This window comes from Caretta caretta, chromosome 1, assembly GCF_965140235.1.
Source record: "Caretta caretta isolate rCarCar2 chromosome 1, rCarCar1.hap1, whole genome shotgun sequence".
NCBI lineage: Eukaryota > Metazoa > Chordata > Testudines > Cheloniidae > Caretta > Caretta caretta.
Window position 1 is genome coordinate 38,128,073 of NC_134206.1, and position 21,595 is coordinate 38,149,667.

Genomic DNA, 21,595 nt, shown 5'->3' on the forward strand with positions numbered 1-21,595 from the left:
GCCTTGCAAACAGTCATGCCTGGCCAATCTTCCCCTCCCTATCTTATCATAATAGGGAAAATCACACAAACTAGCTAGGTTTCAGAGTAGCAGCCATGTTAGTCTGTATCTGCAAAAAGAACAGGAGTACTTGTGGCACCTTAGAGACTAATGAATTTATTTGAGCATAAGCTTTTGTGGGCTACAGCCCACTTCATCGGATGCATAGAATGGAACATAAGTGGGCTGTAGCCCACGAAAGCTTATGCTCTAATAAATTCGTTAGTCTCTAAGGTGCCACAAGTACTTCTGTTCTTTTTGCAGAAACTAGCTAATGATTGAAGAAAGGCAAACGCTAACTGGAAACAATGGATTCAGTAGGAGCTCCCATTCAGAGGAAAACCTTGGATTTCACTGGGGTTACACACGCTATAAGTCGGTCCTGAATTTACTCCCATGTGCTTAACCAAGCCCCCTGCAATATGTCAGGCAAGTCCAGTCTGCTGAGGTGCTTCATTTCAGATGACCTTTGCCTTCCTTTTAAAGTTTAAGTGAATGTCATGCTCATAAAAGATGCCAGAGGGAGAGCCCTGGAGAACAGGTGCAGCACCAGCACCTCAAATCTGACCTGGACGCACCGTACCTCTAAGGATCACCGGCTATTTCTGTTCAGTGCTTGGCCACTGCTTGGACTGGCAACAAGTAACCAGTGTTGGTGGTTATAGGATGTATACACCTGTCCATTAGGAACTGGACTGAGGCCACCCACCTAGGTCACTCCCAGCCATCACTGACCTGGGATGAAATCAAACGGGTGAGCTAGTGGTGAGTCACCTTATTATCTGTTTCAGTCAGTGGAGGCCTGTACTTTGGTTTTGGAGAGGTGCCAAAAGTCAATCTGGAATGTGCCTGAGACTGTCACAGCTGTCATGGCTCATTTCCTTACAGCTCTTCTAAAGTATTCATGCCATCCCCGCTGCTCCACCAGGAATCAACCTTCAGCCAACACCCTGTGTCCCTGGCAGGTTAAGAGACAGAACGGCCTCCCCTGTTGGGAGAGGGGGAGGAAGAGGGGGACCCGGCTGAGCCCTCGGTGCCCCACTCACCACAGACACACACGCTTCTTACCCAGCCCGTTGCTGTGTCTCCAGAGCTGCTGCTAAATCCTCCCGCATGGGGCAGGAGCATCTGGCTCCCAGTAACCTGTCCGCTTTGCGGGGAGACTTGGGGAGCTGCCGCCTCCCCCTGCCGACACGCACACAAACAAAGACGGCCTAACAAGCTGCACTGCCCCCCCCCCCAGCCCATGGCGGCCACCCACACGCCCGCCGTGCCCCCAGCCTGGGAGAGCCAGGGCCGCTCGTTGCGGGCACGAGGGTCTGACACACTCAACGCAGCCCAGCCTCGCTCGCCGGGGAGGCGGGACGGGAACCCGGACCACCCGGGGTAGGGGGGTAGGGAGCAGCCCGCCAGGATCAGGAGCGACGCCTCCTACCTGATCCGGTCCCGCTCGGCCCTTTTCAGCTCCGCGTCCCGCTCCAGCACCTGGAAAATCTGCCGGGCTTCCTGCTCGCTGAGGAAGGTGAGATCGAGCTCGCGCGGGGCACCAGCCATCGCCGCGCACGGGCTGGGCTGGGCTAGGGGACCGGCTCCGTCCCCGTCCCCGTCCCCGTCGCTCCGGGCCCTGCCAGGCTCCTGCCCCGCCCAGCGGCCGGCCCCAGCCTGCGGGAAGCACCAAGTCCCACGGGGGCCGGGCACCGCCTGCACCTGGGGGCCTGGGCCTGGCCCACACCTGCGTGAGTGACGGCCCGCGGAGCGAACCCCGGCGGGGCGCCAGCGGCTGAGCGGGGCGCCGGGACCAATCCCGTGTGCGCAGGGGCGGGCCCGGTCCCAAGGTGGCTAAGCCGCGCTCGAGGTCAGTCGCTGAGGGCTGCCGGGGGCGAGGCTGAGTTCGAGGCAAAGGTTTGCCCTGAGCCTGGGCCCGCGTTCGGCCTTTGGCGGGAAGGGGCCGCCTGGCCGGAGGGGCTTTGTCGAGACCTGGGTGAGGGGGTCTGAGCCGGGGGAGTCTGGCCTTTTTTACAAAGGTAGAGGGAGCTAGCGCTGGAACCAGGTGGCCCCGGGGCTGCAGGAAACACACTGCCGGAGAGAGACCTGCGCTGCAGTAAGGAGGAGCCCTGGGCTACGGGGAAACACACACTCCCTGGCCAGCTCCGTTCAGATCCCTGCGTGACCTGTTTGGGGCTGTGCCCTTCGCTGTAAAATGGGGGTGATAAGTCAGCCCTGGCTCGCAGCGTTGTTGTGCGGTTTTTAATTAAGGGCTGCAAGGGAATGGGAAGATGTGGACTTTGTGTTATCACTTACAGGGGGGAGCCCCACACAGGAATGGGAGTCAGGAGACATGGCTTCTAATGCCTGGCCTTGTGACCGTGGGGAAATCACTGAGCTGTCCGGGCCTCTGTTTCCCATGCGGCTCTGGTCTGGTTAAATTGAAAACTCTTCAGGGCAGTGATCAGTGCTTAATTTGAGCTTGTCGTGTCAGTTACTAAAGTAAAAAAAAAAAAATTGCTTGAGCCCCAGCACCTCTTTCACTACAGATTAAGCACTGGCAGTATCCGGTGTAATGGGGACCCCCATCTTGCTACAGTAAACACTAATAATTATTGATACCTGCATAAAGAGAGGGCAAAATGCTACTAAATCTGAATTTTCCATTTACAGAGAAAGTAGGCAGGAGCATTTGACACGTAGCACAGGTGTGAGTGATTTCACAGGCTGCAAAGCAGTGGAGAATCAAGGCTTGTTAATTGCTAAGTATTATAACAACACAAATAACTTTTGTTTTGGTCTAATTTCTGATGGCTCTTATTGTGGAGCAGCATCATATAAATAATTTTGATGCTCCAGCATTGTATGTATCAAGGTAAGAATATATTATCCTTAGTTTTTATCCTTTGGTTGAAATATTATCAAGTTTTTAAATTGGGGCTAAATTGCAGGCGCAGTCACAGCAGCCATCGGCAGGAGCGTGGATGCAGTTTCCAGCCATCAGTTTTCAAAAGGAAAAATGCGCGCACTGAAGATGGCAAAATGTGGGAAGCATTGCAAGTGCCATAGAAATTGCAATGAGCTTGGTGCAGCTGGGCTTGCTCTTCTCAGTATATTGAAGTGAGTGCTGTTTGAAAAATGCACCTCCAACAGGAGACCCCGTGGTGCTGGTGAAAATAAGGACCTCGGAGCAGAGTAGCTATGATAGCTTTCAGGAGGCTCTTTGCTTTGGTGTAGTTCCTGGCATCCCTTGTCTGGTCTGAAGAGCAACCCTGTTTCCTGACATCAGGAGAGATGATGCCAAGACCGCGTATGTGACAGTGATCAAAATGTCATCAAAGATCAGCTTGACGATGCTTAGCAGAAGAGGTCAGGGGAAAGGGAAGGAAGACAGAATCTTCCCCAGAGACAGAAGCTCTTCAAGAACCCAGTAGTCTAAGGGCTTGTCTACACAGCAAATTGATGTGGGGCAAGATAGAGTGCTGTAGTTCCACACAAGGCTTGCTGCTTGCTAACTCACTGTATTGAGTGAGTTTGGTACAGGATTTGGTCCTGGAATCTCTTGACATTAAGCTCCCTGTCTAATTTTTTCTACTTCTGTTCCTGTCCAGCCTTCTCAGCCTGGAGGCCTAATGAGTTATTTCAAAAGGGCCAAAGAGCCACAGTCAATACTTTATAAGTTTTCAGAGCCAGTTGAGCTCCTATCCTGCTCTTCCTACAGTTTCCACAGCCTGGCAGGGAAATGGGCAGTGGATCAGATACAGATGCTGTTTCCTCCTTCCCCTCCCTAAAAGGCATCAGACTGTTAGCAGAAGCTCCTTGAACTGAGCATCTGCAGCAGGTAGGGACAGCAGCTGCTCAGAGTATTCCTGGCTCACGCCAGAGCTGCTCCTGTGGCAGCAGGGAAGCCAAAAAAGGTGGCAGTGCTGTGCCACAGCAATTTGATTTGAACACTTCAGTTTAAAAATCGCCATGCTCAGTTCAGGAAGCACACTTCCCACTCTTAATTCAGCTAACCCCTTGTTCTGAATGCAGTCATCCTCTAGGGCCACTGCTTAGGTCTCATGGACTACAGCTGGTCCTGATGTCACAGGTTGGGCATGATGGCCTGAACCCTAGCTGCGTTAGTGCTGGGGGCATGGGCCCTATATACTCCCTGTAGGACTGATCCAAAGCCCTATGAAGTCAATGGGAATCTCTCCACTGAGTTCATCTGATATTTAAGAAAAGCTTTTTTCTCCTGAACCTTGTGTTAGCCTCCATACAGGTCTTGGGGATGAAAAGTTTTATCTGAAGAGCATTTTTTAAATTTAAAAGTACCTTTTATAAATACGTATTCTGTTGAGGGAATAGTGTAAAAGTAGAGCAAAATATTCTTATTTGGTGGTAAGACTCTGTCTGCCTGTCTCACTTAATCTAGTCTATATAATCTTAACTATGTATTTTTAAAGTACAAAGCACTATGGCACCCCCAGCCCATTACATATGTTTACAAACAATACAAGGGGTATCCCAGGAAGCTTCCTATTTTTAGAAAGCTCTTCTCTTTAATTTGAATGGCACAGTCTCAAGACAGGATACACACTCTAAAAGCTTTTACCATAGTTTTGAGTTAGCATATGTTATGTAAAATCATAGTAATGCTTCCTTTAAAATCGTCCCTTGTGTTCAGCACAATGACCTGGACGGCTGGAAGAATAGCCTGTGATGAGCTGGATGACACACTACATGACCCTTAGCGATGGTATCATCGGGGACCACTACGCAGGATGCTAATGCATATATTTGTAATTACAGGACAGGTTCTCCAGAAAACTTAGCTCCATTTTACAAAGACTGCTGTGCTGTGGGAGGGGTTAGCCTCACCCATCCTCAATAAAGGTTTTCAAGTGGTGGAAACACAAAAAGCCCAAGGGGCTCTTTACAGATGGTGAAATATTGTTAGAGAATGTAGGGAAATATGCAGCAGTTGATTCTTGTAGCAATTGGCCCTGAGTTTTTGAAGAACTGTAGAATCTTGTCTGTTCCTGCTGAACTAATTACTGTGTGAGTTACCATGCGGATTAAGTACAGGCAAGTTTAATTAACCCCATACATTAAATCATAGTGAAAAGGGTCACAAAATATAAATATGACATCTTTCAGTCTACACTGAATTTTTTTTAAACTTCTCATTTTGTTTGAAATAAATCCTTCCAGTGCTGACCCAGGTCAATATCAGTTTGATCATCCTACCCATTAAAAGACAAATTAATCTCACACCCCCCTACACTTTAAGATAGGCCCATCATTTGGGTCTCACTTTACTACTGCTATTATTTATTGGTGGTTCCTTTGTGCTAGGCACTGTATGTGTTTATAATCAAAGACAGACCCAGCTCTAAAGAGCTTACACCTAGGCAAGACAAAGAAAGCATGGGAGGGGAAACCAGTGAAGTGACTTGCCCTATGTAATACAGTACATCAGTGGCAGATTCAGAAACCCAGCTCTCCTGGCTCCCAGTCCAGTGCCCTATCATCTGGACAACACTACCCTTCGCAGTGCATTTTGTATCTGATTTGTATTGTCTTACCTATATCGATTGCAGGCTTCTCCCAACAGGGCTGCCTCTTTGTGCGTCTTATACAGTTTTGAGTACAGTGCTCTTGGGGGAATTTTGCATCACAGTGTGCATGCAGAATTCATGTCCCCTGCAAATTTCTTTGCTTTCCTGCAGAAAAATGACTTCTGACAGGGAAGCTGCAAGAGCGGTCACATGCCCCTCCCCAGCAGCACAGGCAGAGCGGTTTGGGCGCCCGGAACAGCCAGTAGAATCAAATCACCACCACCAGTGGAGGGGGATTGGGCAGTTGTACGTGTGAGAGAGAGAGAGAAACACTGTCCCTCTCATTTATTGCGCCACACTTAGCGTAGATGGGCAAGGCTTCGGGGTATTTCTGAGGAGGTAGGCATGCGGCAGGCTCTGTCCCTCAGGCAGAGCAGAATGTAGCAGCCTGCCTGCTTAGTGAATTGTTCCCATTGCTTTTGTGAATTCCCTCGAGTATAAAACTGATGTAAAAGTTTTAAGGCTTCTTTACATTGCCACAGTGGTGTAAAGGAGAGTACAGCCTTATAAATGCTTACAGTGCTTTAGCAATTAGAACTGGTCTACATTTTTGGACTGAAAAAAAATGCGCTCCATAAACTGTTTGCTATTCATCTTTCTGGTGCTGGTCAGTAGCCAATATAAATTGGGAGTTTGATCTCCCAGCTGCCACTTGCTCTTCAGTTGCCTATGAGCAACACTGAGTAGATGGCTGCATGTATTTGTTGACTAATAACTAGAAATAAAGGGTCAAACCTAGCTACATTACTGTTTCCTCCAATGCTCCTCACACCCATTCTCCATCTATTGTATTGTAGTTTAAATAAATTACCTAAATAAATGAAAGCAGTAGGGTGGATTTGATTTAAATCACTAGTCAGGAAGACTCTGTTTAATCATGGATTTCTACATAAAAGTGCATTTTTGTTGGTTGTTATAGCCTTAATACATATTCTTCACAACTCAGAGACAGATGTAGGTTTCATTTTTAGAAGGTACACACTATACATTTTTAATGTGATTTATTTTGAAAACTTTTCAGATTAGTTTTACAGCTATATCAGAAAATGAAAGATTGTTTGGTTATTTAATTTACCAAAGGTAATTGAAGCAGTTCACCTCCCAATGACTTCATAAATATCTATCTGCAGTTCAACAGGTTAATAATTAATATTTGGAGGATTTTCTTGTCAGGCTGTATTAGGAGGAGAAAATCACCAGACAGATATTTAAATTCTTTTATTTAACTAAAACAACAACGTTATGTATTCTGGATTTTTTTCTTCAGCAGCAAACATATTTTAACAAAACAAGCATATGAAAATTTGAATTTAGTTAAACATTCAAGTTTTATAAAATCAGGTTTGTTTTGTTAAAATTGTTTTTAACTAAAATAATTTAAAAAAAATATTTCATTTAAATTGACTGTGTCAGTCAGGTCAACAAGAGAAAACTTAAAATATTGGCTTCCGCAGCTAACTCGGTCGTCTTCACCTTCATTTTCCTGTTTGTTCATAATTTGGAAAAGAAAAACAAGCTTTCCTGCTTTTTCAGGTCCCAAATGATTTCTCAGTTTGGAATGAATTAGTCCAAAGGAAGAAAATGTTTTTTCTACACCAGCTGAAGTTGCTACCACTGTTAAAAGTGAGATCACTTCAACAGTCTCTGAATCCAAGTGCTTAAGTGACTTCCACCAGTTCACTGGTGTGACTTTCTTTAAAACATCATCAGCAAACATATTTACTGTATGGTTCTCCCTTAGCTCTGAAGTTTATTATAGTTGGCATTATGGAGGGATGATTGCAGGATGTCCATGTCATAGCCAACTCCTCTTCTTCAGCAGTTAAGATTTTACCCTGGTGCTGAGTATTGAGAATATTTGCAAGAAAATGAGCTGGAACTAGTGCTTGTCCCATTTGTTTTTTTTTAATGCTTGTAATTTAACTCTGTCATTGCATAGTTCTCTTTTTAAGATCTCACTCCGTTCCTTCCAAATTTCAACAGTGTCAGTAATAAAACAGCTATTTCCCTGCATTTTGTTCAAGGCTACAGAAATAGGCTTCAGGGTATTCAGCCTGTGTTCAACATTTCTCTTAAGCCTAATGTTGAGAACTTTGGCTGTGATGGTGCCATCTATATTTTCACGTTTTGTTCACAAACTGTCAACAGATTAGGCCAGTTCTTGATATAGTGCTCAAAACAGTCCACTACTGAGTTCCATCGCATGACTTGTGGGAGAGTTAGCTTGGTTCCTCCCACTTTTTTCAGAGCAGCTGCTTCAAAGTGGTTGTTACGGAAGTATTTTACAATTTCAACAACATTGGCCTTTATTTCTGGAACACTGAAGTCATTGCATTCACTGACACTCAGTACTACTTTAAAGGTGAAATTGTAAAAGGAAGATCTGCCTATTTCAACTATTTATTTTTTATCACAACTGCATCTAAAATTATAGTTGTTACTCTATGGTACTATCTTTTTTTTTTTTTTGCTCAAACATGAGAATTCAAGAATAGTCCAGAAAGAAGACAGGCCTTCAGAAAGAAGTATGAAATAAAAAAATTTACCAACCTGAAGATCCTGTATGTTCAGACATGTTCCTTTCATCATCTTCAGTGCAGCTTCCTCCTGAGAAGGAGCACTTCTCATGATGTTGTTTCACTTAGGCAACAAGGCCTTGCATTTCTTTGTTGCACTGTTTGCATTTTGCATGCATGCCTGTCTTTCCTACAGGTAGAGGAACTTCATTAAAATATTCCGAAACTGGGTCTCTTTTACAGCCTGCTGCCATTACAGATATTCCCTTCTAGTGAGAGAATGGTATGGTAGAGCTCAAATTAATGAAGGCTACACTTAGCAAGACCTCAAGATTTTTGGAATATTCTGCTCAAACAGTTTCACTTTTGTTTTTAATGCCTGTCCCTCCCTTCTCACGTTTATCTCCAGACTTCTTCTCCTTGTCCAGATCTATTCCACTCACAACAATCTTCTATTCATTGAACTTTTTGAAACTTTGCACTTTTAGAGAGAGGTAAGGGACTGTGTGTATACAAATTTGCAGAGGGACAATAGGGCTGAGGTCTGTTATTTCTCACCTCTATATTTTATTTATTTGAAAACATTTTTGCTATTAACAAGCATGTTATCTCTGGAGACCCAAATCTACAGTTTGAGAACTGCAAAACTAAGCATTTCTGATGGTATCTTCTAGACTGAGCACTGAGTCCCAGGGGGTAGATAGAAAGATTAACCTAAATAATCTATACAGAATCCCCTGGAACCCCATAAAATTGGGTCCCTAATCCATGAACGAGTGTAACTCATTCACAAAATTTTTCTTAAACATTGTGACCACCTCTCCCCCACCCCCCCACTTTTCTTCCCTGTGTTACTTGGGAGCAGGCAACACTCGCCTGGGTGCCTGATGTTGTTGACATTAAAGGAGATCCTGAGTATCCCAGTGGTGATACTGGATAAGTGGGAATCCTCTGCTGCAGTCCCTTTACTCCTAAAGGAAGTTAAAATTGGCAGTGCCTCCAGCTGGCTGGCCCCTGTACACACTCAGTCGCATGCCTTGGGAACCTCCAGGAATAAATCCCTTCAATAATAAATAAATAATAAATAATAAATCCCTTCAATCCAATAATAAATCCCTTCAATAATTCAGTAATAACAACCTGGGGCATGGGTATAACTCAAATACCAATGATAAATAACATACATCCAATATACTTAAATTAAAACTAATACTCCTTTACTTAACAATTTAAAAAACAGGGTATAACAGACTCAGATTAAATGTCACTACTAACTGAAAGCCACAGGGGCAGTTGAATAAAATCAATTAACCAATATATTATACAGTGATAAATGAAACTTATCTAACTGGCATTTACACTGCCACCACGTACCTCACTCCAGAGTGTACACTCCTCTTGATTTCAGAGTCCCAGACTCTTGCTTGCGTGGGCGCGCTGGGAGATCTGCAGTTGGAGACAGCACTCTGTTGGTTCTGTGCATCAATCCAGCCAAGGCACAACTCCTCTGATGATTGGAGCTGGCTCCACCAAATGGCAGCAGCTCTGGGTCCTGGTTTGGTGGGAAGATCACTCTGCCTCTCCTCAGACTCAATCTCTGTGCTGTGCCCCTTCCCTTGCAAGTACTTTTCCAAACCAAAGTGGGGGTTACTCCCAGGCCTTCACTGCAGGCTCAACTCAGTCAGCTCTAGGCACAGCAATAGTCTCTGCCCTGACTCCAGTGAAGCCATCAACAGCCTCTGAGGCTCCCTGCTCGATCAAAGCCCCTGCAGGCTCTCAGCAGCAGCTTCTGGCTTCCTGGCAGCAGCTTTTGGTATGGACAGAGCTCCACAGCAGCAATCTCACTCCTTTCCCAAAATGGAGCCTACTGCCTGCTCTCCCTGCACGAGAAAGTCCCCCAGTCTTTCCCCAAGGCATCATGGGAGTTGTCATCTCTTAGGCTAGATTACAGCACACAGGCTTTTCCCCTGCAACACTCCCAATAAAGTTCAGAGGCCCCTCTAGTAAAGGGTGCCTACAATTACATGAATATATTGTCTCATACTATAGAATTAGAATTTATAATCCCTATTCCATGATGAGGACACAAGAACAAATGGATATAAACTGGCCACCAGGAAGTTTAGACTTGAAATTAGACAAAGTTTTCTAATCATCAGAGGAGTGAAGTTTCGGAATAGCCTTCCAAGGGATGCAGTGGGAGCAAAAGATCTATCTGGCTTTAAGATTAAACTTGATAAATTTATGGAGGAGATGGTATGATGGGATAACATGATTTTGGTAATTAATTGATCTTTAAATATTTATGGTAAATAGGCCTAATGGCCTGTGATGGGATGTTAGATGGGGTGGGATCTGAGTTACCCAGGAAAGAATTTTCTGTGTATCTGGCTTGTGAATCTTGCCCATATGCTCAGGGTTTAGCTGATTGCCATATTTGGGGTCAGGAAGGAATTTTCCTCCAGGGCAGATTGGAAGAGGCCCTGGAGGTTTTTTGCCTTCCTCTGTAGCATGGGGCATGGGTCACTTGCTGGAGGATTCTCCACTCCTTGAAGTCTTTAAACCATGATTTGAGGACTTCAATAGCTCAGACATAGGTGAGGTTTTTCGCAGGAGTGGGTGGGTGAGATTCTGTGGCTTGTGTTGTGCAGGAGGTCAGATTAGATGTTCATAATGGTCCCTTCTGACCTTAGTATCTATGAATCTGAGACATTATAGCTCAAAGATATATCTTTATCTTTAGATAGGTTTTTTCCTCAAAAAGCATTTTATCAAAAAAATCCGATTTAAATAAAACAAATCATTGATTTTTATCCACCCTGGAAAGCAGCATGATTACATTGTTATTTTGACAAACTGCAGAATTTTGCAGGATTTTAAAATATTGTGTGCAGAATTTTTAATTTGTTGGTGCAGAATTCCTCCAGGAATAGTACAGGCACTTAGAATCGGATTTTCAGAACTGTGCAGGCGATTTGGAGGGCCAGTTTCCATTAGTTTGAATGGGCATTGGGCACCCAAATCTCAGTGCCTTTGAAAATTTCCATCTTAATTAAAAATTATAGCCATAGAAAAGAGATAATTCCCCAGCTACAATACTAATATTTTCAACTAGCGCTGATCAAGATCTCCATAGCAGGTGGGAGAATAAGACCTAGTTCACAGAAAACAACACAAAAGCGAGAATACAGGTTGGCTATAATAGTTGTCATACGGTAAGAGGTTTAAACATGATAGGACTTCTGCTCATTTACACATGAGGACCAGCTGGTACCACCTAACTTGGTGCTTTGGAGTCTCAGCTGTCTACAGGTCCTTACAATATGGAAAGATATGTGTGGAGACAGATTTTCCTAGGGAAAATCTATCCTCTTTGGTGTCTAATGCTCTTCACCATCTCCCTCGGGACTCCTACCAAAAGACATGAGTATCAAGACCCAGCTTCCTTTATAAATGGCCAATCATATTGTAGTGATCTTGATCTTCAGCCCCAAACAAAGTAGAAAGATAGTCAGGAACATCTCCTTCGAAAATGAGAGGTCCATCTGAGTTTTCATACCTCACAATCTGCAGAGAAACCAGAAGACATGGCCCTGCTACAAACACTCTTCCATAATCTAAATTATCCTGGATTTATTTCTTATGTAAAGGAAGGACCATTTCATAAGAACAAACTAAATGTAACAAGACCAGAATGTGAAATATCAGAAGGAAATACAGGGCCAGGTTCACCAACATGCTCTGGCTTTTGTGCCATTCTGGTGATACAAAGCAGCCATAAATTGATCTAGCCAGTTAATTGAATCAGCCAATGTTCTTCTTGAAGGGTCTCAGGCAGTGCATCCTGGAAAGACAGTCCCACCCCACCCATTATTATTATATCACAGTAGCACCATCAGGCCCCATTGTGCTAGGTGCTGTACAATCAAATATTAAGGAAATAGTCTCTGCTCTGAAGAGTTTACAGTCTAAGAAGGCAAATGATGTATGAAGAGTGGGGAGAGAGGGATACAATGAAGTAAATCAATATACATTACCAAATGATGCCAGCTCTTGTGACTCATGCAGTGTGTGCGTAGTGGCATGGCCCTGCCCTCACTTTGTCCCTCTCTGCCCACTTTCAAGCACCTAATACCTATAGAAGAGATCAAACGGAGTAAGGACTATGTACCCCATAAAGACTATGGGCAGCCCTAGTGCAAGGACACAAAACTGTGGGAGTCATGCACACTTGTCAGGGTTCCTTCCCCACTCTGAACTCTAGGGTACAGATGTGGGGACCTGCATGAAAGACCCCCTAAGCTTATTTTTACCAGCTTAGGTTAAAAACTTCCCCAAAGTACAAACTTTGCCTTGTCCTTGAACAGTATGCTGCTACCACCAAGCGTGTTAAACAAAGAACAGGGAAAGAGCCCACTTGGAGACGTCTTCCCCCAAAATATCCCCCCAAGCCCTACACTCACTTTCCTAGGGAAGGCTTGATAAAAATCCTGACCAATTTTTACAGGTGAACACAGACCCAAACCCTTGGATCTTAAGAACAATGAAAAATCAATCAGGTTCTTAAACGAAGCATTTTAATTAAAGAAAAGGTAAAAGAATCACCTCTGTAAAATCAGGATGGTAAATACCTTACAGGGTAATCAGATTCAAAACAGAGAATCCCTCTAGGCAAAACCTTAAGTTACAAAAAGACACAAAAACAGGAATATACATTCCATTTAGCACAGCGTATTTTACCAGCCATTAAACAAAAGGAATCTAATGCATTTCTATCTAGATTACTTACTAACAGAAGTTCTGAGCTGCATTCCTGATCTGTTCCCGGCAAAAGCCTAACACAGGGTATGTCTACACTACGAAATTAAGTCGAATTTATAGAAGTCGGTTTTTTAGAAATCGGTTTTATATATTCGAGTGTGTGTGTCCCCACAGAAAATGCTCTAAAGTGCATTAAGTGCATTAACTCGGCGGAGCGCTTCCACAGTACCGAGGCAAGCGTCGACTTCCGGAGCGTTGCACTGTGGGTAGCTATCCCACAGTTCCCGCAGTCTCCGCTGCCCATTGGAATTCTGGGTTGAGATCCCAATGCCTGATGGGGCTAAAACATTGTCGCGGGTGGTTCTGGGTACATATCGTCAGCCCCCCGTTCCCTCCCTCCCCCCCCCGTGAAAGCAAGGGCAGACAATCATTTCGCGCCTTTTTTCCTGAGTTACCTGTGCAGACGCCATACCATTGCAAGCCTGGAGCCTGCTCAGCTCACTTTGGCAATTAGGAGCACATTAACCACCACATGCATTATTCAGCAGTATATGCAGCACCAGAACATGGCAACGCGATACCGGGCGAGGAGGCGACGTCAGCGCGGTCCCGTGAGTGATCAGGACATGGACACAGATTTCTCTGAAAGCATGGGCCCTGACAATGCATGCATCATGGTGCTAATGGGGCAGGTTCATGCTGTGGAACGCCGATTCTGGGCTCGGGAAACAAGCACAGACTGGTGGGACCGCATAGTGTTGCAGGTCTGGGACGATTCCCAGTGGCTGCGAAACTTTCGCATGCGTAGGGGCACTTTCATGGAACTTTGTGACTTGCTTTCCCCTGCCCTGAAGCGCATGAATACCAAGATGAGAGCAGCCCTCACAGTTGAGAAGCGAGTGGCGATAGCCCTGTGGAAGCTTGCAACGCCAGACAGCTACCGGTCAGTTGGGAATCAATTTGGAGTGGGCAAATCTACTGTGGGGGCTGCTGTGATGCAAGTAGCCCACGCAATCAAAGATCTGCTGATATCAAGGGTAGTGACCCTGGGAAATGTGCAGGTCATAGTGGATGGCTTTGCTGCAATGGGATTCCCTAACTGTGGTGGGGCTATAGACGGAACCCATATCCCTATCTTGGCACCGGAGCACCAAGCCGCCGAGTACATAAACCGCAAGGGGTACTTTTCGATAGTGCTGCAAGCTCTGGTGGATCACAAGGGACGTTTCACCAACATCAACGTGGGATGGCCGGGAAAGGTGCATGATGCTCGCATCTTCAGGAACTCTGGTCTGTTTCAAAAGCTGCAGGAAGGGACTTTATTCCCAGACCAGAAAATAACTGTTGGGGATGTTGAAATGCCTATATGTATCCTTGGGGACCCAGCCTACCCCTTAATACCATGGCTCATGAAGCCATACACAGGCAGCCTGGACAGTGGTCAGGAGCTGTTCAACTACAGGCTGAGCAAGTGCAGAATGGTGGTAGAATGTGCATTTGGACGTTTAAAGGCGCGCTGGCGCAGTTTACTGACTCGCTTAGACCTCAGCGAAACCAATATTCCCACTGTTATTACTGCTTGCTGTGTGCTCCACAATATCTGTGAGAGTAAGGGGGAGACGTTTATGGCGGGGTGGGAGGTTGAGGCAAATCGCCTAGCTGCTGGTTACGCGCAGCCAGACACCAGGGCGGTTAGAAGAGCACAGGAGGGCGCGGTACGCATCAGAGAAGCTTTGAAAACCAGTTTCATGACTGGCCAGGCTACAGTGTGAAAGTTCTGTTTGTTTCTCCTTGATGAACCCCCCCGCCCCTTGGTTCACTCTACTTCCCTGTAAGCTAACCACCCTCCCCTCCTCCCTTTAATCATTGCTTGCAGAGCCAATAAAGTCATTGCTGCTTCACAGTCATGCATTCGTTATTCATTCATCACACAAATAGGGGGATGACTACCAAGGTATCCCAGGAGGGGTGGTGGAGGAGGGAAGGAAAATGCCGCACAGCACTTTAAAAGTTTACAACTTTAAAATTTATTGAATGACAGCCTTCTTTTTTTTGGGCAATCCTCTGTGGTGGAGTGGCTGGTTGGCCGGAGGCCCCCCCATCGCGTTCTTGGGCGTCTGGGTGTGGAGGCTATGGAACTTGGGGAGGAGGGCGGTTGGTTACAGAGGGGCTGCAGTGGCAGTCTGTGCTCCAGCTGCCTTTGCTGCAGCTCAACCATACACTGGAGCATACTGGTTTGGTCCTGCAGCAGCCTCAGCATTGAATCCTGCCTCCTCTCATCACGCTGCCGCCACCTTTGAGCTTCAGCCCTGTCTTCAGCCCGCCACTTACTCTCTTCAGCCCGCCACTTACTCTCTTCAGCCCTCCACCTCTCCTCCCGGTCATTTTGTGCTTTCCTGCACTCTGACATTATTTGCCTCCACGCATTCGTCTGTGCTCTGTCAGTGTGGGAGGACAGCATGAGCTCGGAGAACATTTCATCGCGAGTGCGTTTTTTTTTCTTTCTAAGCTTCACTAGCCTCTGGGAAGGAGAAGATCCTGTGATCATTGAAACACATGCAGCTGGTGGAGAAAAAAAAAGGGACAGCGGTATTTAAAAAGACACATTTTATAAAACAATGGCTACACTCTTTCAGGGTAAACCTTGCTGTTAACATTACATACATAGCACATGTGCTTTCGTTACAAGGTCGCATTTTGCCTCCTCCCACCGCGTGAACGGATTTTGGTTGAATGCCAGCAAACATACACTGCAATGCTTTGTTCTACAGTGATTCCCGAGTACGTGTTACTGGCCTGGAGTGGTAAAGTGTCCTACCATGAAGGACGAAATAAGGCTGCCCTCCCCAGAAACCTTTTGCAAAGGCAGAACCGCAAATGCCAGGGCAAAGTAATCCTTTCACATGCTTGCTTTTAAACCATGTATAGCATTTTAAAAGGTACACTCACCAGAGGTCCCTTCTCCGCCTGCTGAGTCCAGGAAGCAGCCTTGGGTGGGTTCGGGGGGTACTGGCTCCAGGTCTAGGGTGAGAAACAGTTCCTGGCTGTCGGGAAAACCGGTTTCTCCGCTTGCTTGCTGTGAGCTATCTACAACCTCCTCATCATCATCTTCTTCGTCCCCAAAACCTACTTCCGTATTGCCTCCATCTCCATTGAAGGAGTCAAACAACACGGCTGGGGTAGTGGTGGCTGAACCCCCTAAAATGGCATGCAGCTCATCATAGAAGCGGCATGTTTGGGGCTCTGACCCAGAGCGGCTGTTCGCCTCTCTGGTTTTCTGGTAGGCTTGCCTCAGCTCCTTCAGTTTCACGCGGCACTGCTTCGGGTCCCTGTTATGGCCTCTGTCCTTCATGCCCTGGGAGATTTTCAGAAAGGTTTTGGCATTTCGAAAACTGGAACGGAGTTCTGATAGCACGGATTCCTCTCCCCAAACAGCGATCAGATCCCGTACCTCCCGTTCGGTCCATGCTGGAGCTCTTTTGCGATTCTGGGACTCCATCATGGTCACCTGTGCTGATGAGCTCTGCATGCTTGCCACGCTGGCCAAACAGGAAATGAGATTCAAAAGTTCGCGGTTCTTTTCCTGTCTACCTGGCCAGTGCATCTGAGTTGAGAGTGCTGTCCAGAGCGGTCATAATGGAGCACTCTGGGATAGCTCCCGGAGGCCAATACCATCGAATTGTGTCCACAGTACCCCAAATTCGAGCCGGCAACGTCGATTTAAGCGCTAATCCACTTGTCAGGGGTGGAGTAAGGAAATCGATTTTAAGAGCCCTTTAAGTCGAAATAAAGGGCTTCATTGTGTGGATGGGTGCAGGTTTAAATCGATTTAACGCTGCTAAATTCGACCTAAAGTCCTAGTGTAGACCAGGGCATAGACAGACAGACCTTTGTTCCCCCACTCCTCCCGATTTGAAAGTATTTTGTCTCCTCATTGGTCATTTTGGTCAGGGGCCAGCAAGGTTATCTTAGCTTCTTAACCCTTTACAGGTGAAAGGGTTTTGCCTCTGGCCAGGACGGATTTTATAGCACTGTATACAGAAAGGTGGTTACCCTTCCCTTTATTTTTATGACAGCACTCATGCGGGGACTGACCAAAATCTAGACGGATTATAATGATACATTACTTGATGTGTAACATAAATGCTGCATCATAATAAAGGACTGGCCAGGGCAACGTCCTGAATGTGGTATAGTTTTTGTGGGTGCTATCAATTATGGAATACATGTGTAAAGGCACTGAGTGAAATTTCAGCCCATGCATAGGGCCACCCTGAGATTTAGGGAGCACCTTCTACTTAAACCTTCAAAATGGAATTTAAATTAGACTTATGTAGCACATAGGCCTTGTAGGGGCTGTCTGCACAGAGGTAAATTTCATGCATTGTGAGATCACTTGATTTTGGGTACGCGGAAGCTCATTCTCTACGAGAGATCAATAGCTTGATTTTCAGAGATACTCACAGCTACCATTGGTTTCAATAGGAGCTCAGTTGCTCAGCATTTTTCGGGGGGTGGAGGAACGGCCATAAATCTTATGGGAATTAAGACTTATCAAACATATAATGGAGGTCTCATTATCTAGAAGAAAATGATGGTTAAACTGGTTGTATTAAAGACACACAGACACATATCCAAGCTTTGAGGTAACCCCAGATTTTACTCAACCCAGGAAAGTTCCATTTGCATTCAGGGACTATGTTCTATAGGAACTTACATGGATAGAAAATCTAAAAGTTATAAAGAAAATCACTGAACTAGCTGACTCAGTACAGCCTTCCCCAAGGACATACCAAGACTCAAAGGAACTGAAAAGATATATATAGAGAGAGCAATTTCAGCTTCCACTTGTGAAGAAATAAGAAGTAGGTTGGCTGGAGCTTAATACAGCAGCACCAGATTCTGACGTCTTGAAAAGCACCTTAAGGCTTCTGAAAATTACACATATATTTAAGTGCCCTGATATTGACTTAAGAGTCTAATTTTAGGTTGATAAAATATATATATACACACAAACTTAATATATTTACTAATGAGTTCATATATTTCTCCTTTCAATATATTAGTTCAGGTGTTTCTCGTAGTGCTTTTAGTTTATAAAACAATAGAAACATTTTAAATGGTTAAAAACTGGTCTCATTAAAATCACCTATTTGCTCCCTAATAGCAATACACAGATCTAAAGTCACATACCTTTAGAACTTCCCATAGTGTGCTACAGTCAAAAGGTAAAACATTCACCTTTTTCCATTTAATGTAAGTATTTGATGTTGGCCAGCTGTGAATACAGAGTGCTGGAAGAACAGTAGGGAAGCTGTTGGTTAAAATTATATATTTTTAGCTCCTTTTTTATTTGTAAAAGGTGGGTTCCACTGAGAAGGTGAGGAAAAAGCCCAATTCCTGCTCTGGTTAAACTGAAATGGCTAATCATCTATTGAATTAAATGAGAACAGGATCAAGCCCAATAGATTTAAATGTGAGCTTATGATGTAACCTGTGTAGAAAAGTAATAAAAGTATAAAATTAATGTAATACAAATAATTAAAAGTATGGGAAACAGTAACAAGTATTTCAAAACTCTATAAAAGCTCAGCACTCTGTAGCCAATTATGGAGCTGAAATCAAAGGCTTTTTTTGTGTTTTTGTTATTAAAGGAAAAGACTTGTCCTTACCGTGGTCTGACTCATACATATTTAAAATACAGATAAGTGAACAAACCCTACTGTCCTCATGCCTTAAAGTATAATTTTATTCAGTCTTCAAGAACAATTCATCTGGAATATTGTGTCCAGTTTTGGGCCCCCCACTGCTGAAAGTATGTGGACAAATTAGAGTCTAGCTGAGGGCAATGAAAATGATTAAGGGGCTGGGGCACATGACTTATGAGGAGAGGCTGAGGGAACTGGGCTTATTTAGTCTGCAGAAGAGAAGAGTGTGGGGGGATTTGATAGCAGCCTTTAACCACCTGAAGTGGGGGTTCCAAGGAGGATGGAGTTAGGCTGTTTTCAGTGGTGGCAGATGACAGAACAAGGAGCAAAGGTCTCAAGTTGCAGTGGAGGGGAGGTCTAGGTTGGATATTAGGAAACACTATTTCACTAGGAGGGTGGTGAAGCACTGGAATGGGTTATCTAGGGAGGTGGTGGAATCTCCATCCTTAGAGGTTTTTAAGGCCCGGCTTGACAAAGCCCTGACTGGGACTATTTAGTTGGGGTTGGTCCTGCTTTGAGCAGGGTGTTGGACTAGGTGACCTCCTGAGCTCTCTTCCAACCCTGATCTTCTATGATTCTATAAGTTTACTTTCCATCAAATGCCTGTTCACCTAAAATTGTGCTAATGTGTCCCAGGTTTGACATTGTTATGGCAGGAGAAGCATTCAGAACCTTGGGGTGCTGAAACAATATTTATAGTGGGGGTGCTGAAAACCGTTGAAGAAAACTGTAAACCCTGTATATGATAGAAACCACCTACAGCTACCGCACTCCGAGTACTCCTAGTTGTAGCTCCTATGTTGGGATTACGGGTGTGTCATCGCCATTACACACAGGGAAGGAAAACAGTGTAGGCACCGGCTTCCTCCGGGCCCAGGGGGTGTTCAACCCCCCACTCTGCCCCAGGCGCTGCCCCCACGTGACCCCTTCCCCCATGCCCTCACCCCTACCCCACCTTTCCCCACCCGCACCCTGCCTCTTCCCCACCTCTTCCCACCCAGTTCCGCCCCCTCCTCTGAGCATGCCCCATCCCCGCTCCTCCCCCTTCCTCCAAGAGCCTCCTGCACCACCACGAAACAGCTGGTCGTGACAGGGGAGAAGTGCTGGGAGGGAGGAGGAGGAGTTGATCAGCAGGGCTGCCAGTGGATGGGAGGAGCTGGGGGGGAGAGAGGAGCTGGCTACCAGTGGGTGCTAAGCACCCACTAATTTTTTTCCATGGGTGCTCCAAGGCTGGAGGAAGGACTCAGTATCCAGGTTGGAGGGCAGAGGCAATGCTGTTGTATACAGATTCATGATTTAAGCAGTGGCTCACTGTGATGAGCTGATCATAGCTGGAAGGTTTTCTCTTATTGATTTCCATGTGTTTAATGGTGTTACTGAAAGGTTGTTGTGGCTTATAGAAGGGTGGTTATGGGGTCTATGGTCCATTCCCTTAACATCTTTCAGTCTCTCTGGTGTTGCCCCTCCAATTCCAAAATGTGTCATTTCCTGTCCCACATTGTGTGGGGAACATTCCTCACTTTTTCATACTCCTGTTTTGACTGCATTAATTATATTCGTAGTTTTCCTGCACATTGTCTCCTTGTTTAATTAATCCTATAGAATAGATGATACTGAATCTCATGATGTCTGTGTACAGTATAAACAAGTAGGAGTGTTTAATCCACACTGAGTTTTCATAAGCAATAATGGGATCCAGGGAAATGACTGTAATGATCAAGAGAGAAAATTTTGTATGGCCAAGTAGATGTATTCACACAATTGTAGCATATCCTGGGAACTTTGCCATGCAGTTGTTCCATTGTGAAGAATATATCTAGCACATAATTTGTGTAATATATAAACTCTTATTCTGCTGTTACACACACAATTCAAGAGTAATGCCTCTGAAACAAAAGGAATTACTTTAGTGTGTACAATCTGAGATCTGAATCAATCCCGCTAATGCTACTTTCTAGCATATCGGAGGACAGAGTTTGGTACTATATTAGCATTAAATGTGGACTCTTTTGGGGAGATTTACATCCCTCAGCACAGCTACATATGGTATCATTTGTATCATCCGGTTATATATTTGAGTAAAGTCATTGTCACAGTTGTGGAGCTGGTATGTATTGATCTACGAATACTGATCTATAATAATAAGAATATGAATATTGTAAGTAGCCCGGTCAGTGAGGTAAAATTACTATATGACTGTATTGCTCTAACTTAACAGGTGGCTGTGGGAAGAACAAACAGGAAAGCAACACGGTAGATCTAGATAAGGACACCCCAACACACAATTGAAAGCCAATGGGGGGCAAGTTTCAAGGATCCTGTCTCAAGGAAGATGCAAAGATTGTTTTGGCAGGCTGGGAACTTGGAGATTAAAACAACAAACACACATGCACATCATTAAGGAGTTTAAAAAGTGCTTCTCGGGGGGAGAAGAGATGGGGATCACTGTCAGAGGCTGTCTAGGGAGACAGGTTGAGACACAAAGAGTGACTCTATGGAAAGAATATAAGCAATGGGGCCTTCTCAGATCCAGGGCACAATATGCCTTGGGGGAAAAACTACTTATGTGTACAGTCTTTTTTTATTGTTTTAAGATATGTTTTCTCTGAAATGTGTTTATTCTAAATAAATGTTACTCTAAGGAGGCTGTCTGGTCACTGTACTAACCACTGGCATGGCATTGCTTTCAGAGGGAACAGAACTTCAGGGTCTGGCCCTAAGTCATGGCTGCTGAGGTAATCACAGTTAGTACAAATGACTGCAGTCCAGGGCCCACCCGGAAAGTGGAGAATCACAAGATTCTACCTGGAGCCAGGTGATGGTTAGAGACCTGAGGGGGTTGCACTCAAAGAGACCAGAAGGGATCAGAGCTGCAGCTCACCTGGGAACTGTAACAGATGTCCTTTTTAAATGGGGAAAAAATATATCAAAGTGTATGTACTGAAAAATTTCAAATATCAACTCCTATTGGAGAAAGTAT

General features: G+C 45.1%; 3 protein-coding genes across 3 annotated transcripts in view; 1 reads left to right on the forward strand and 2 right to left on the reverse strand.

Moving 5' to 3' along the window:
- The window catches only part of EXPH5 (exophilin 5), a 51,800-nt gene extending 50,025 nt beyond the window's left edge, over positions 1-1,775 (reverse strand). Inside the window, exon 1 of the mRNA XM_048844723.2 lies at positions 1,475-1,775. Coding sequence (XP_048700680.1) covers positions 1,475-1,593 — 119 coding nt within the window. The 5' untranslated portion in view covers positions 1,594-1,775. The remainder of the gene's footprint in view (positions 1-1,474) is intronic.
- DDX10 (DEAD-box helicase 10) overlaps positions 1,431-21,595 on the forward strand; it is a 377,623-nt gene continuing 357,458 nt past the window's right edge. The window contains exon 1 of the mRNA XM_048844745.2: positions 1,431-1,561. The gene's annotated coding sequence lies outside the window, so the exon portion shown is untranslated. The remainder of the gene's footprint in view (positions 1,562-21,595) is intronic.
- On the reverse strand, positions 14,877-16,755 carry LOC142069347 (uncharacterized). The gene is made up of 2 exons (XM_075120166.1): positions 15,857-16,755; positions 14,877-15,469 (listed from the first exon to the last, which is right to left on the reverse strand). The coding sequence occupies exons 1-2, from the start codon at positions 16,509-16,511 to the stop codon at positions 14,928-14,930; spliced, it is 1,197 nt and encodes a 398-aa protein (XP_074976267.1). The 5' UTR covers positions 16,512-16,755; the 3' UTR covers positions 14,877-14,927.

What these genes read in the sequence shown, in the direction of transcription:
- LOC142069347 (XM_075120166.1), bottom strand. Translation starts at nt 16,511, where the DNA reads ATGCACTGGCCAGGTAGACAGGAAAAGAACCGCGAACTTTTGAATCTC. An exon ending in AGGCGGAGAAGGGACCTCTG is followed by an intron (nt 15,470 to 15,856) that starts GTGAGTGTACCT and finishes TTTCTCCACCAG; the next exon opens with CTGCATGTGTTTCAATGATC.